Source organism: Gymnoscopelus microlampas (genome assembly GCF_963454915.1).
Source record: "Gymnoscopelus microlampas genome assembly, chromosome: 13".
Lineage (NCBI taxonomy): Eukaryota > Metazoa > Chordata > Actinopteri > Myctophiformes > Myctophidae > Gymnoscopelus > Gymnoscopelus microlampas.
The window spans coordinates 18,896,746-18,913,986 of NC_139950.1; the positions used below are offsets into that span (position 1 = coordinate 18,896,746).

Here is a 17,241-nt window from a genome sequence, read left to right on the forward strand (position 1 = left end):
ACAAAAAAAGAAAAGAAACTGCATGAACAGAACAAAACTAGAATTAACAGAACAAAACTAGACAAACACAAGAAAACTACGTTAGCAAAAATAGAGGTTTTTACACTGTAGTAGATTGTGTTCTCAGAGATAAACAAGTGGTGTCAAATGGGGGTCTGTGGCCTAATGCATATCACACTGGGTGAAATGGTTGAAAATCACTGTTCTTCCTACAAAAGGTCTCCTGTATACTTGTATAATTGGATGTAACGTTACAAATATTGACTACATAAAAAACAATACGGTGCTGGAAGTGATGGTTGGTGGAATAGAAGCAAAACGTTTTTCAGGTTCTTTTGCAGCAAGCCTGCATGCTCATACAGAGAGACGGGGTAGACTCCTGTTACTGAACAAACACCCTACAGCAATGATTACTATCAATATATATATATTCAACACTAATTTAACAAAGGAATATCACTTACAACCCCTAATAATATCAGTATGAAATTTATCATAATCAGAAATCCTTTTCAGAGCTCCAAGCTGATATGATTCAGAAGGAAAAGAACATAGGCCATGCATATGAAAATGTATATTTTATAGATAATCTGAAATATAAGTCAGGTCACCTTGTCTCCGACCATCATGGTTGCTATGGTGAGGAGGTCACGGCGCCCAAACGCCAGCTGCTTCTGTTCCCCGGCAACCGTCATGACCAGCCGACCGACGTCCACGTCTTTGCTCTTCTCTGATTCGTCCGCCTTCTTCTCGTCAACAGAGATCTCTTCCGGTTCCTGTTTCACCTGCACCATTTCTCCTTCCTTTTTCTCTTGTTCCTTTTCCTCTCCATCTGGTTTCACCTCCACCTTTTTCACTCCTACCTCCTCTCCTTTGTCTTCCGTCTTTTCTTGCTTCACTTCCACCTGCCGATAAAAAAAAACACACAGACTGTGACTGTGACCATTTACGGAAAATCTATAAGCCAATCTACAAGTGACACATTGAGAGATTGTAGATTGGCTTTTCATTTTTGTTCTTTATTTTATTCTATTATATACAGATTGAAAGTCTGTGTTAGACTTGGGCCAGTTAAACATTTCCAAACCGGTGTGATAGGCAATATTGACTTTGACCACTTGGGGTCACACTTCTCTTTTAATAAAAGCAATACCACCCATTTCATCCTGCAAAATCTGGAATACAGATCTTCTACTTGTAACAAAGTGGCATTGCTACGTTTACTAACCACTGAGCTAATAGAGCCTTCCTGCTTGCTCAGGTGAGAAATGTACCGTTGATTTTCAGAGAATAGCACTTATTGCGTCAAACCGGGAAACAGGATCTAAATGTCTCATTGTGTGCTCCGTTCCAAACCTTTGGCTCCGCAGGGTCTTCCTTGTCGTAGGATTTGGGGATGGCTTTAAGCACAGTACCCTCAAACCTCTCCCTGCTGATCTCATCCATCGAGTCTGGGCACGTGAACTTGAAACCCAGTGGAGTCCACTGCACAAACATGCGCACGCACGCACGCACACAAACACAGACACAGGAGAGTAATGAAAATCAATACGATAGTGTGACATCTGTTGTAGTCATTAATTTATAAGTGTGTATTTATCAACATCAATTTATCCACCCATCCATCCTTCCATTTCTCAATCTACCCATCCATCCACCCCATCTATCCATCCATCAATGCATGGCTGGACAATTAACCAACATTTATACCCAATAACCGTAGGTTAATTGAATAATCGAGAAGCACATTTTTTTTCAATTATAATATTATTTTTGTAAGTGATATTCCTTTTTTCATCTACAAGCTCACAGGGCGTGAGCTTGTCGATCGGTATTTTTTTGGCAATTTAACCCATTTAGACCAGAGGCCGATTCTAAAAACGCAAAAAAATAAATCTGAAAAACTTTAAATCTTTATGTAGAGAGAGAGAGAGAGAGAGAGAGAGAGAGAGAGAGCGAGAGAGAGAGAGGATTCAAAAATAGCATTAATCGTAATCGAGGCAAAAGTTGGGATATTGTTGGGATAAGTTGGGAATTCATATCACCCAGCCCTACATCCATCCATGCGTACCTTGCCCTTAGCAGCAGCCAGTGCGGCGGCCGCCTCAGTCTTCTTCCTCTCCGCTTCGCTCAGTTTCTCCTCCTCCTCTCGTTTCAGCTGCTCCTGTCTCTCCTTCTCCTTCTCTTCTCTCAGCTTCCTCGCTGCCTCCTCTCGTTTCCTCAGCTCAGCCAGGATCTTGTCCTTCTCCATCCTCCGCAGCCTGATGGCTCTCTTCTTCTCCTTCACCTGGAAGACAACAGATTATAACATTGATTAACGGGGTTCCACCGCACCTCAAGCCAAATGCAGGCTGGTCCGGTGCACCTCAGGAGCGGGACTGGTAAGTATGAAGGAAGGAAGGCACTGGAGCAATTAAAGCCTTTTAATAACAGGGTGCAGGCAAATAATGTGACGTTCTGATGTCAATACACCTTCATCAGGTGATCTGATGAAGATGTATTGACATCGAAAGGCTTTAATTGTCCGAGTTTGCTCCAGTGCCTTCCTTCTTCATATAACGTTAACCACTTTGAACCCCAGCATCTACAGTATATTCTGGGGGGAACATTAGCCAAAGATAGCCTATCTACAAGCTCCCAGATTGGCTACTTTTGGCAAAGACATTTGGTGTAGACGGAAAAAAGCGATCTAAGTGCAGAGCCAGTTCAGGTCTAGTTTACTACTGTAAGTCTACAGGTTTTACTGTAAGTGGTTAAATGTTATTAGAATACACAGGCAATCGGGAATTGGCATATAACGACTACATTGGGAGAAAAACTAAACATGACATATGACAAATGTATTTACAAATTGACGATTGTGACCTTTTTTGGCAATATTCTTTTATCATGTCATATCTCATATTTCGGAGATGTAGAAGAGTAAATATTGGTGTGGGTGGGGTTTACACCTTCAGAAGCATTAAAAAAAAGTTTTTTCATTCCTCACCTCGGCCAGAGTGAACTCCACCTCCCTGTCCACGTCCATGGGACCGAACTCTGTGTCACTGAAGTTCTCAGTGACGTCAAAGGGCAACTCGCCATGTCCGTCACATTTCAGCACGCCCTCTGGTTTATCCAGAGATTTGATCATCCCCTGAAACAACAAATTTACTTTTATTACATTCACTTCAACCACTTAAACCCTATAATTACATTCACTTCAACCACTTATACCACCTATACTTGGTTGATCGGAGTGCTACCGGGCTCTATACCTCTTCAGACTCCACCTTAGCACATATCACTTGCCCTAGCCTTGACGACCTTGCAGGCTTATGCAAGGGCTAAAATGTAATTCAGATAGCATGTTATGTAGACAGATGTCATTTGTTGACCTGGCATCCTATAGTGTGTATAGTTTCAATGTACAGATTATCGATTTTTTTTAATATTCTACTGTTTAGACTGATAATAGGTTCTTGGTTTACCTATGATCCTAGATTACTAGTTTTATGCATTTGACCTCGTGTTGTCCTTGCTTACTGTAAATCGCTCTGGATTAAGAGCGTCTGCTTAATGCCTAAATTGTAAATTGTATACCAGTGACTCTTCTGTTTTGAAAATAGCTGATCTATAAGCTTACAACATGTGACAAAATGTGTTTGTAGAGCTGCTATTTTCTGCAAAAAAAACGTTTTGGAGGAATTGTATCGGAGCTATTTTGAGTCATACCAAGGACCAACAGTATATAACACATAAATACAAAACTATAAAGTGATTCCAATATACACTGTAAAATGTAGAGGCATTAACACATTCCCTGCCAGAGGGTTTTTTTTTACTTCCCCCACTGCCAGCATTACATTCAATGTTAAAAAAACATTTTTTAAGTAGTCACAAAATATTTTCTGTGATCACCGTCCTCACGGTGATCCCCTCATTACACACACACACAGGAGTCTCGTAGAATCGTGGAAAAAAATTATCCGATTGCGGTAATCCGTTCCATAATTGCAGCCAATTGAAAATAGCATGTTTCACCCAAAATAACATGGTAAAAAAAAAAGTACACAGGAGCCGAGATACAGGATTTTAAAGTAATAAGTTAACCAAGGAGTGAATGGAGCTAGAAATCTTTGGATCACAATATCTCTGGTTCTGTGTGGATAAATTGAAGAAAAAAAAAACCAAAAAAAGAAGAAAAGAAAAAAACATTTTTGGGGGAAAAACGGTTATACTCGTGGTTGGGCAGATAACGGGGTATTTTTCCAACAACGAGTATAACCGTTGTTGGTAGGTAATGTGTTAATAGAATCGGCCTCAGGTCGAGTCCTCACCTTCTCTCTCTTCTCCTTGGTATAGTTGAAGGTGAAAGGGATCTTGGGTCTGATGTTGGCTGCCCGGCGTTTCCTGGTCAGCTGGTCCACCAGCAGGTTGATGAGGACGTGGTCGTTCTTCAGCAGCGTGACGCCGCAGTCTCTGTGGTCAAAGGTCACGTTGGTCCTTATGGGGCCGATGTTGGCATGGATCTGCCCGGGGTAACCCACCATTTTTGCCTGGTCAAAAGAGAGGACATTGAGCTCTTCCATAACAGGAGAATTTATTTTACACGTGCATTGACAAAATCAAGATTTCTCAGAAATGATATACTGATATTATCAGTGCTCATGTAAAATTACAAAAGTTTGTTAAGTTTTAAAAGTTTGTTAAGTCTTAAAATCTGCTGATCATTTTTCCTTTGTGTAAAGACTTTTCTTAAGACTATTGAAGGCAGGTGCTGGCCCCAAAACGAACTGAGATCCAAGACAACAAGCACATCTACACACTGTAGCTCCCTTTAACTAACTTTATTTGAGGCATCAAGCAGACAATGATGTTTAGAGCTAATGTTATCCTTCAGTCTGTTACTGTCAGTTTCATACTTAAAAAGTTATCCCTCACCTTACTGGTTAGCCCATTAAGACCTGGAACGCATCTGTGTCACTTTAGATTTCTTTGGCTATTCAAAAATAGCAGATATACAAGCTCATAGTGCGGCACCGAGTGCCGCGCTATGAGCTTGTAGATCTGCTATTTTTGAAAAATCGCGAAAATATTTTTTTAATATTTCTTTCCAAATTTTGTTTAGGATTTAGATTTTTTTTAGACGCGGCCTCAGGTCGTAATGGGTTAAGATAGTGCTTAAACACCTAAGCCCCATATACTTTGTCATACGACAAATAGCTAAAACAGCCAATCTACAAGCTCACACCGCGTAGTAGTGCTACTAATAATAATAATACTAGAAGCAGTATTCTTACCGAGGGTTCTATGATAGTCTGGCTGACTATTCCTTCATACAGCTCTGTGTCCAGAACAAATGTTTTGTTGTTGAACACCAGAGGTCTGTCCTGGATGGAGGTGGGTTTGTCGTTCACACTGCTGGAGGGCGAGGCGGTGGACAGTGTGAGGAGGAGGGGCTCGTTGGAACGCTTGATCCTAATGGCTCTCTTCCCCTCTTTCAACTGGACGCCACACACACACACACACACACCTTTGTATTACTATACTTGTGAGGTCATAGACCTTTTAGGACGCCGATTTTATGAATGCCATTTTTAACCTAAACCCTTAAGCTGAAAATAGCAGTATAGTACAGTGAAAAATCAACCTCAATTGGAAAATAACAGCACCCTCTAGCGTAAACCATTGAAAACACACACAAAAAAAACACTCGTCAACTCGTCATTGGCAGTGTGGACCTCGGGCCAACTGACGAGTGTACTCGTCAGTGGCAGTCAATGACATGAGTTAAAGTCATATGTGACACATTCATAGACAAAGGCTCACAGTTATGACGGTGAACTCCACTTCCTCGTCGACGTCCTCAGGACAGAAGTCCACGTCACTGAGGTTCTCGGAGACGTTGAAGACCAGCTCGCCGTGTTCCTCCGACTTTATGGTCCCTTCCTTGTCCTTCAGAGTCACGATGACACCCTGAGGAACGCAGAGGGGGTCAACGTTAAGACACTTTAGTGGTGGTCTAATGTCAATCTTGACCACACATGTGGTCTGGGGGGGACCACCAGGGGTCCTTGAGGGCGTTCCAGGGGTTCCCCCCCAGCTAAATGGTTGATAGTTAAGAAATAGGAACCAAACACTCTTATGGGTCTAGACTAGAGCAATGACTTAAATTAACACTGAGTGTGTATCAAATGGGGGTCCTTGGCCTAAATGCATATCAAAATGGGGTCCTTGGCATAATGCGTATCAAAATGGGGGGCCTTGAAATTAAAAGAAAGGTGAGAATCATTACAATAGACACATACAATACATGAAAAATGTAATAAATGTGACAACAGGCCCATGTAAGTACACACACACACACACACACACACACACAGATTATTACTACTTGTGAGGACAGTAATGATTTAGTTTCTTCATCCCTTCTGATACCCCCAGGATGACTAACACTGGGTCTGGATCTATCTCTACCTCTAGTATATTGGAAAATAGTCTGAATATCTCTATCCAGAAATTCTGTAGGTTGGGACAGAGGGCATAACTGTGCAGTAGAGTTGCATCTGCTGATTTGCACTTATCACATTGGGGGGAGGTGTCTGGGAATATTTTGTGTAATTTTACTTTTGAGTAATGTAACCTATGTAATATTTTGAATTGTATTAAACAATGTTGTGCATTAATCGAACAAGTATGTATGTATTCCATACTGCTATCCCAGATGTCTTCAGTCAGTTGCTTCCTTTATACAGTTAAAAGAGAAGTACGGCCTCCCGCAGCGAGATTTTTTTAGATACCTACAGATTAGGAGTTATGTGAGAAAACATATTCCTGGTTTTGAATTAGCAAGGCCAGACAAATTGGATGGGTGTTTAAGTCATGCAGCTGAGACTAGACGCATCGTTTCTTTTTTGTATGACACCTTACATAACATGACTCCGGTCTCGACTGACTCTATTAAAGCCAACTGGGAGACGGACAGTAATGATTTAGTGCGGCTATTTTTCGTTATACATTTAACTTTATTCATTTCTTTATTTGGCATATTTAACCCTAATCCTAAACCAACCCCTAAACCTAAAAAATGCCTAATCCTAACCCTGCCCCCAACATTTTCATTATTGTTCAAGGATGATTTCTGAAGTTCGACTATACTTGTGGGGACATCCAGTATAGTATAGTAATGACACACACACACACACACACACACACAAACAAACACAGTCCCTCTCTCACCGTCTCTCTCTTCTCATTGGTGTGTTCGAAGGTGGAGGGAATCTTGGGTCTGATGTTGGTGGCTCTCTTCTTCTCGGTGACGATGTCAGTGAGCATGTTGAGGAGCACCTGGTCGTTCTCCAGTAGAGTGACACCGCTGCAGTCCTTCTTCTCAAACACCACGTTGGTCCGTAGGGGGCCGATGGTCACGTGCACCTGGCCTGGACACTGCTTCGCTCCTGGCTGTGTACAGACCGCCATGGACACATACATGCATGGATTAAAGCAAAATAAAATCTCACGACCAAGTCCTTTAATGTGCGATTATGTGCAATTTGTGAAAAAGTGTGAAAGGAGCCCCCCCCCCCCCAACAATAGCACTGTTTCTTAAACAATTAACACAATATGCTCTACATCACCTTTGCTTTCATGAAACATCAGAGACCATTAGGGTTTTATGGAAGATGCTTCTGAACATATTGCGACTTTGACCACTTCAAATGCTCAAATGTTTTAATAATAACCAAAAATAGTCTATCTACAAGCTAATGGTTGTGTACCATATGGGCCAACAGGAACATGTAGTGATGGTGACTCTTTTCTTTTATATTCAACTTTTTATATTTATAATGTCAATGATGCTCTGAAATCTTTCCCTAGTTATTATTATATATCTCTGCTGTCGGACAGAAACAAGCTGAAACCATGTCCAAAATATTCAGCTTTTCAGGAAAAACTAGAAAAAGTGCTCCTCAGAGCGAGGTCAGGTAGGTTATTGTGGGACAGCAATGTTTGGAATTCGCCAATCAGGATGGAATATGAACAATCGGACAGATCCGTCTTGTTCACTTGACTATAGGGATAATGTGTACTGATTTTACCCTCTAGTACTACTCCACCTTGTGAACCACTTGGGTTGAACATTTCGGTTTAAGTCCTGCTTGGACACCATTGCAGCGGGTCTTGGCTCAGGTTTAGATAACAAGTCGAGCCTTTGGGCTTTTATAGTCAGAGTACCCGTTGTACCTGTTAGTCTGTGTCCCTTTTGTGCCAAGATATGGAGATCTCTGTATCCATCTGTCTGCCTATGTCCGTTTTATGCCCACTAGAGCTCTCTGCGTCTGCGACGCATTGAGAGCTTGTAGATAGGCTACAGTAGTTCCGATGCGCAACATGCATCCATAGAAGACATGCTGGCTTCAATAAAATCCAAATGACTGAAATCAGTCTTGGTGACTGAGAACTTTAATCCAATGTACGCATCATTATTAGGATTGTCATCAACCATCATTTCATTTTTTACCCGCTTGAACCCCAGCATCCCTATTCTGGGGGGGACATTCGCCAAAAATGGCCGATCTACAAGTATGCAACACATAGATCTGCTATATTTGACGAAGAGTTTTGGTATAGATTGAAAAACTAACAAACAAAGGACAGTGGCAACTGGTCAGGTCAGTTTTAAGTATAGAAACTATGTGAGGTGGGGATCCACAGTGTTTACCTGAGGCTCATTGATAGGCTGGCTGACCAGGATGTGTTTACCTGAGGCTCATTGATAGGCTGGCTGACCAGGATGTGTTTACCTGAGGCTCATTACATTACATTACATTACAGTCATTTAGCAGACACTTTTATCCAAAGCGACTTACAATAAGTGTATTCAACATAGGTAGGGAACGAAAACTACAAATCACCAGAAGTCTTAAGTGCATTTCCTGCAAAAAACAAGCAACCAAGAGTATACCTAGCGCTAAGGTAAAAGTGCAATATATCAGCTACCTACTTTCTTAAACAGATGAGACAAAATAGCAAAATCAAATGAGCACAAGCTCAAGCAAAGTAAGTGTATCGACTAAACAAGATCCAATAAAACAATACAAAACTAAAACGAGTTCGTACAACTAGTTAACAACAAGTAGGCCAGGCAAAGAGGAAGGGTAGTGTTTCCTGAAGAGGTGGGTTTTCAGCCTGCGGCGAAAGATGCGCAGTGACTCTGCTGTCCTGACTTCAGTGGGAAGTTCATTACACCACTGTGGGGCCAGAACAGAAAAAAGTTGTGACCGTGTCGATCGACCAGAAGGACCCTTGAGTGACGAGGGAATCAGTCGCCCCGAGGTGGCAGACCGAAGTGGTCGGGCAGGGGTGTAGGCATCGACCATAGCCCGGAGGTAAGAAGGAGCTGTTCCTTTCACTGCCCTATAGGCTAGCACCAGGGTTTTAAACTGGATCCGAGCTGCTACGGGGAGCCAGTGTAGAGAACGGAGAAGGATAGTTGTGTGGGAGAACTTGGGGCGGTTGAACACCAGACGAGCTGCAGCTTTCTGAACAAGCTCCAGAGGTCTGATGGCAGATGCCGGAGCACCAGCCAGGAGGGAGTTGCAGTAGTCCAGGCGGGAGATGACAAGAGCCTGGATGAGCACCTGGGCTGCCTTCTCCGTGAGGAAGGGGCGAATCCTCCTGATTTTGTAGAGGAGGAATCTGCAGGACTGTGTCACTGATGCGATGTTTGCCGAGAACGACAGTTGATCGTCCAGGGTCACACCCAGATTCTTCGCAGTCCGAGTTGACGTCACCACAGCATTATCAATGGTGATGGCCATGTCTCGGTGCGGACAGCCCTTCCCCGGGAGGAACATCAGCTCGGTCTTGTCCAGGTTGAGCTTCAGGTGGTGCGTCGACATCCACTCTGAGATGTCAGCCAGACAAGCAGCAATGCGTGCCTCCACTTGTGTGTCAGAGGGGGGGAATGAGAGGATCAGCTGGGTGTCATCGGCATAGCAGTGGTAGGAAAAGCCATGGGAGAGGATGACAGCACCAAGAGATGTAGTGTAGAGAGAGAAAAGAAGAGGACCCAGAACCGAGCCTTGGGGAACCCCAGTAGTGAGTCTGTGTGGTTCTGACACAGACCCTCTCAGCATCACCTGGTAGGAGCGACCCGTCAGGTAGGATGCAAACAGGGAGAGTGCAGAGCCTGAGACACCCATCCCCTTAAGGGTGGAGAGGAGGATCTGGTGGTTCACTGTGTCGAACGCTGCAGACAGGTCCAGGAGTATCAGGACGGAGGAGAGAGAGTTCGCTCTAGCGGTATGGAGCGACTCCGTCTCGGTCGAGTGACCCACTTTGAACCCAGACTGGTGGGAGTCCAGGAGGTTGTTCTGGTGGAGCTAAGAGGACAGTTGTTTAAAGACAGCACGTTCGAGAGTTTTAGATAGGAAGGATAGAAGGGAAACCGGTCTGTAGTTCTTGATCTCAGAGGGGTCAAGTGTCGGTTTCTTCAGGAGGGGGGTGACTCTGGCAGTCTTGAAAGCAGAGGGAAAGTAGCCAGATGTCAGAGAGGTGTTAATAAGGTGGGTTAAGAAGGGAAGAAGTTCAGGTGCAGAGGACTGCAGCAGAGGGGATGGGACCGGGTCCAGGGAGCATGAGGTGGGGCGACTAGAGGTAACAAGGAGAAGGACCTCGTTAGGGGAGAGGGGAGAAAAGTGGGATAGAGAGGGTGAGGGGGAGGGAGGAGGAGTAGATGAAGATAGGGAAGGAGGGGTGGAAGGCAGACAGGTGTGGGTAGTGCGCAGGGCACCAGCCGGGGGAGGGGTGAAGGAGGATAGGATATCGTTCACCTTCTTGTCAAAGAAGTTGGCGAAGTCGTCAGGGAGGAGGGAGGAGGAGGGCGGAGGGGGTGGTGGTTGCAGGAGAGAGGAGAAAGTTTCAAAGAGTTTTTTAGGGTTGGAGGCAGAAGCCTGAATTTTTGTGCAGAAGAAAGCAGCTTTAGCAGCAGATAGAGAGGAGGAAAAAGTAGAAAGGAGAGATTGGAAGGTAAGAAGGTCCTCTGGGAGGTTGCCATTTCTCCATTTGCGCTCAGCCGCTCTCAGGCTCCGTCTCTCAGTACGCACTGAGTCCGACAACCAGGGGGCAGGTGGAGTTTAGCGTGCAGGCCTGGTGGTGAGGGGACAGAGATGGTCTAGAGAAGAGGATAGGGTAGAGAAAAGAAGATCAGTGGCGGTGTCAGGGGATAGAAGAGCAAAGGATTCAGGGGCAGGGAGAGCAGAGAGATCAGTGAAGGATAGTGTGCGAAGGTTGCGACGTGAGGAAATCATGTGGGTAGGGAGGGGCTGTGAGGGGGGAGAGGAGAGAGAGAGAGAGTACGACATGAAGTAGTGATCAGAGAGTTTCTTACCCTCTTCTTCACTGGAATAGGCTGGCTGACCACAGCTTCATAGATCTCAGTGTCAACGTTCTCCGTTCCTCCTGGAGCCACTTTGACATCTGTCGCTATTTGTTTGTTCTGTTACACACGCACACACACACACACAAACACAAACAGTAAACCATTATACCCAACGCCGGTCCAGGAGTCTCTTATGGGTCTATAACTCTAAGAGTGTACAAATGGAACCATATGGACGCTTACGAGTCCATTTGCTTCCATCCTCAGAGTTAAAGGGATATTTCACTTTCAAACATGTTTAAGGTTATTTTAATGTCTACTCTGGCTTTTGTAAGCACCCCAGATCAATATTTACAGATTTGATATTCATATTTGATATTCAATTTATCAGACTTAGAAACCCATTGTAACTTTAAACTTAATTTTAACCATAATAGATTCTTTGAAAACACCCGTCCTTGGTTCTGGTGACCAATATTGGCCTTCTAATGCGTGAGGGGACCGTGTTTTTTCAATTACTTTTTCAGTTTATTTTTATATAACTTTTGGGGAAAATAAACTAATACATAAATAAAAACATTTTTAAATGGGGTGCTCACAAAAGCCTGAGTAGATGTTAAAATGATCCCAAACAAATGAAAACTGAGAATTGAACACCGAAATGGGGTTGTGTGGTCCTTTGACACGATGTCCACACTGACCTTCTCCGTACAGGCGGTGAAGTGAACCCTGACCGACGGGACCATGGCTTGGGGGTTCCCGAAGAAGGCATCGAAGCTGAAGGAGTACTTCTCCAGGTCTTCTCTCTCGATGTAGCCGAACGCCGGCTGGAGACACCAGACAGACAGGGACAGGAGGACATTTATTCATTATGTCTGTCCACGGTGGACAGGTGATGACGAGGCATTCTAGCCACGTCAACCATAGCGTCCCTGTACTGGGGCGAACATTCGCCAAAAATAGCTTGTCCATCCGCTATTTATGGCAGAGAGACTAGATGCTGAGTGAAAAAAAGACCGGACCAAGTACAGAGCCAGCCCCAGTTAACTAATTAATAGTTTATTAAGTATAGATGCCACCTAAAAATACAATGAACAATGAGGCACATTTTTTTTATTGTTAGTTTTACATATATTTGCAGTATATTGTGTAGTCCCAAGGCCCAATTAACACATAACTACTTTCATCCTGTTGTCTCTGTTGTGGTCATGTCATTAGGTGAAAATTATCAAAAATGTAAAACGAAAATAGAAAAAAATGGATCATGTGGATCTTGTGTTGTGAGCTTGTATGATGAAAGTATACAGCTATAGTATACGGTTTTAAATTGTACTCACCCCAATGAAGGAGATAATTCCAGTGGATCTGCCTGGCGGGGGTCTGTAGCACACAGGAATTAAACATCACTTTAGTTCAGTTACATTAACATGACCCCGCTCAACTAAGTATATACTAACTTAGTTGAGGGTTCAAGTGTTTAACTCATTAAGACCTGAGGCCGATTCTACAAATGCCTTCTAAACCAGTAGTTTTTACACTTTAAAGATTTTTCAAAAAGGTAAAAATAATTGCAGACTTTAGCAGACAGCCAGTCACTTTGTGCCGCAAGCTTGTATATCTGCTATTTTTGAATAGCCAACGCAAAAGTCTAAAATGACACAGATGCTTTCCCAGTTTTAATGGGTAAAAAAAAAAGAAACCTGCAAATACACGCTAATTCTGGTCAAAAAGGGTCAACTCCAACAACCCCCAAAGGACCCACTCGTTGGAGTCACAACACTGTTAACTTTACATCATGTACAGATTGTATGAAAGCACACATGAGAAAATAGTTTACTTTTCAAAGGTAATTTTCCTCAGCAGGCCGAGGGGCTTGGCCGGCTTTTTCTCTGGTTCAGCAGGTGGAGACACCGCAGGGGGTGGCTTGATAGGAGCAAAGAATTTAGTTTCCATCGGAAACACAGGAGGGAAGAGCGCACTGTCCATCTGCTTGTCTTTCTCCTTGTCGGGAGCCGAGATCAACGCTTTGATCTGCAAAACAAAAGGCCATGAATCACATGTATGTGTGGTTAGTGTGCATTGCCATCCAAAGCAGACAGTCACTCATAAAACAGGACACAGGGCATCAAGTGAAACACTTCAACCTGTTCTTTCCATAACGTTTCCGAACATCAACCATCAAAGCAGACCGTACTCACCCATTCTGGCTGATCAGGTGGAGGGTTGACCATCATCTCAGTTGAGCTCTGTAATGTCAAGAAGAATGTTTTTTTCCCATGAGCAGAGCCCGACCAATATTATGATTTGGCAAACATATTTTCATAACACTGGTATCGGCAATTACGCAGCCAATGTCTCCTGACTTTTAACCACTTTGAAGTGGTGTCCCTATTTTGGACATGTCATTATAGGTGACAACTTTGAAAAGTTGTCCAAAAAAAGCGTTTCCCGCTCCCTTCCTTGGCTTCCGGCTGCTGGCCACACCGAGTACAAAACACTGATGTTTGCCTACAAGGCAGCCAAAAGCATGTCACCCCCATATAACTTCAAAATCTGATCCAACCCTACAACCCTTCCCGCTCACTTAGATCAGCTAACGTAGGAATGCTGAACGAGCCTTCTCTAAAACACCCTGGACAACTCTCCACACGTCCTAGACTCCTCTCCCTCCTGGCTCCCAAACTGTGGATAAACCAGTGGTGTGTTCTACCGTCAGATGCTGTGTACGGCGTATACCTTGAGATTTTTTTTCGTCGCTACCGTATACCTTCAAAAACTGTCATCCACTGAAAATGCGAGAGCGTATACCCACGACCACGCGCATCGTATCGTAGCGTATACCTTCCGAAAAAAACTAGAACACAACACTGGGATAAACTCCACAGTCCAGACAGAACTGCAGACTCACCCCCAATGTTTCTGCTGTAGCATGTTATTTAGAGTTTAGACAGATGCTAAGTTCATTGCTTAACTGGTATGCTAGTTTCTTTGAGGCACTCCATTGTTCTCTCTGCACTTATGTGACTATGTATGTCCCCAACCCGTACCTTGTTGTTCATTGACTAGAGTTCATGCTTACAGTACCAATTCTGATCTCGCACTTGTAAGTCACTCAGCTAAATGCCCAAATTGAATTGTAATGTACCAAATTTGGCACGCACAAGTCATTTGTCAAGAAGATCTCAAAAAAGACAGTCTCTTGGTGTCTAAACCCAACAGGAAGTCAGCCTTTAGAGGAATAACAAAACATCATCTTCCTTTACCTCTGCCGTCCAGCCAGGAGGGGGGAACGCTGGGAATCCGTTGGTATCCATCGGCGGGGGGTATGAGGCGTAGGACACTGGCGGCGCCACCACCGGTGGGGGTATCCCTAGCGGTACCACCGGAGGAGGCATACCCGGAGGTGGTAACCCCGGCGGTGGCACCGCTGGGGGTGGTATCCCCGGGGGCGGAATCCCCGGTGGTGGTCCGCAAGGCGGGGGGACAAACCCCGGGGGCGGGACCGATACGGGGGCAGGCGGAGGGAGCGCCGGTGGAGGTGCAGGAGGACCACTGTAGTACGGATCCGGGGGAGCGGGACCAGGAGGACCACTGTAGTACGGATCCGGAGGAGGAGGACCGGAGGCACCGTAGTACGGGTCCGGACCGGGGGGGGCGTAGTCGTAGCCCGGCCCCCAGCCGCCCGGAGGCGTCGGCGGCCGCCCCGGTCCCCAACCGCCGGGCCCCGGGGGGCCCCACGGGTCATCTGGGCCCCAGCCACGAGAAGGGGGAGGCGGCCCGTCAGGGCCCCAGTCACCGGGAGGAGGCATCCAACCTGGAGGAGGTAGGGATGGGAATCAAGAACCACAATCAGTCAACACAGAGAATCCACATTGTCCAAGCTTATTAATTCCTTTTATCAAAATCAATGCATGTATGTTTTTTGACTGTATACCAGTGGTTCTCAACCATTTCCGGGTTGTTATGTATTTTTACTGACGTAAGCAAGTGGTGTTTTAATTGTGGTGAAAATTGGGATAGTTTGGTAGTGAATGTTGAAAACCGGGATGTTGTCATGTTTTAGAGAGATATTTGTCGGGATAACAGGGACAATCCCATCCCAGCCAAACATTCATGGCAACACCTGTCTCATTCTTTACACCATCAAAATTACAGTATATACAGTAGGCACAGGCTCTAGAGCAGTGGTCTTCAACAGGGGGTCCTCAAGAGTTACTACAGGGGGGTTTCCAAATATTTTTGTGATTGCAACTCTTTTTTTGGCATCAACCACTTGAACCCTAGCATCCCTATTCTGAGGGGAACCTTAGCCAAACATAGCAGATCTACAAGCTCACTACGCCTCACACTGCAAGGCGTTGTGAGATTTGGTGTAGAGGGAAAAAAGAGCAGACTAAGCAGGCAAGCACAGAGCCAGAGGTTAAGTTTACTTAGTATTGAGGGTTTAAGTCGTCTGAAAATACATATTAACGTCATGAATCCAACATAATTAGAAAAGATAAGTCAACAAACAAAAACAATTTTATACAATATGTAGTGGGGGGGTCCTTGCTTCATCTCTCAGCTAAGGGGTCCTGAAAAACGTTGAAGACCCCTGCTCTAGAGTCTAGACAGGGTCAGTCAGTGCACTGAATAGTAGAAACCTAGCCATGGATCCAAGACAGTAATCATCACATAATATGACAGCAGTGTTGTAAAGTAATATGATACATTTACTCAAGTAATGTACTTGAATACACTTTTGAGTTTTTTTTTTTACTTTAATGGAGTATTTCCCATTTTCAATAGTTTTACTTCTACTCCACTACATCTCAGAGGCAGAGAATATTATACTTTTACTCCACTGCAATTATTTGACAACTTTAGCTTCTAGTTACTTTGCAGATTTAGATTATTGTCACAAAACATACATTAACCACTTCAGCCTTATACATTTCGGCCATTTGAAAATGGCCAGATCTGCTATTTTCTACACTGCAGTATTTATTGATACTTCTGCTTAAGCAAAAAAAAGTGAGTACTTTCTCCACCACTGTATGACAGTCATGTATCAGGGCTAAACAGAAACCAGTCTTTCCACACAGACAGGTCAGATACTGCTGTTGTGCTGACGCCACGTTCTCATCCCTACCTGGACCTGGTCCTCTTGGGCCCCCCCAGTCCGGAGGTGGAGGGCCCCTCGGGTCCCAGAAAGGCGGCGGCCCCTCGCCGCCCCACGGTGGTCCTCCGCCTCGGAACATCACCACGACCACAACACTGGAGAAGCAGCAGCACGGCTAAACGTTAGCTTCAGCACCAGCTAGCTACCTCACCTCACCACCATTGGCTTTGCCTGTAGAACACAGCAGCAGCAAGCTAGCCGGCTAGCTAAATAAATAAACAGTAAACAGCAGGCTGGCTAGATTTCAAGCTGTCTTTTTTTTTCTCCAGACAGATAATCCGACGTGTAGAAAAACATTAAGCCAAAACCTAGCTTTATTTGAGGAATGTACAATGATATGTATGTTCTTCAGCTTGTAGTTGCTTCTGCACAGACTAGACTAGGCTGTGTGGACATTAACCATAGCATGGAAACACAGGATACTTCCTGTAGAGTTGCCAGGTTTAGTGAGGGAAACAAGTAACCAGGTCTTGTAAACAAGCCCAAAATATGGAACTAGGCCACCCGATCTACAAGCTCACAACGCGTCGCGATGCGAGGCGTTGTGAGCTTGTAGATCTGTTATTTTCAAAAACTCTTGCAATAAAATGTGGAATATTTGGAATATATTTTTTTTTAAACATTCTAACAACACAAATGCTCCCTGACACAAAACATTTTCATGAAAATATTTGAGGACCACTGGTTTAAAGAATAATAAAAAAATGTGGAAGCA

The 17,241-nt window shown here is 44.3% G+C and overlaps 1 protein-coding gene across 1 annotated transcript in view; it reads right to left on the bottom strand.

Moving 5' to 3' along the window:
• The window catches only part of LOC311059123 (uncharacterized protein), a 36,336-nt gene extending 19,419 nt beyond the window's left edge, over positions 1-16,917 (bottom strand). The window contains exons 1-15 of the mRNA XM_084076776.1: positions 16,497-16,917; positions 14,629-15,179; positions 13,564-13,611; positions 13,203-13,396; positions 12,703-12,745; positions 12,067-12,192; positions 11,375-11,482; positions 7,222-7,443; positions 5,812-5,958; positions 5,283-5,486; positions 4,320-4,538; positions 2,990-3,136; positions 2,072-2,287; positions 1,357-1,485; positions 612-905 (exon numbers count right to left, since the gene is read on the bottom strand). Coding sequence (XP_083932902.1) covers positions 612-905; positions 1,357-1,485; positions 2,072-2,287; positions 2,990-3,136; positions 4,320-4,538; positions 5,283-5,486; positions 5,812-5,958; positions 7,222-7,443; positions 11,375-11,482; positions 12,067-12,192; positions 12,703-12,745; positions 13,203-13,396; positions 13,564-13,611; positions 14,629-15,179; positions 16,497-16,605 — 2,757 coding nt within the window. The 5' untranslated portion in view covers positions 16,606-16,917. The remainder of the gene's footprint in view (positions 1-611; positions 906-1,356; positions 1,486-2,071; positions 2,288-2,989; positions 3,137-4,319; positions 4,539-5,282; positions 5,487-5,811; positions 5,959-7,221; positions 7,444-11,374; positions 11,483-12,066; positions 12,193-12,702; positions 12,746-13,202; positions 13,397-13,563; positions 13,612-14,628; positions 15,180-16,496) is intronic.
• Positions 16,918-17,241: the final 324 nt, after the last annotated feature.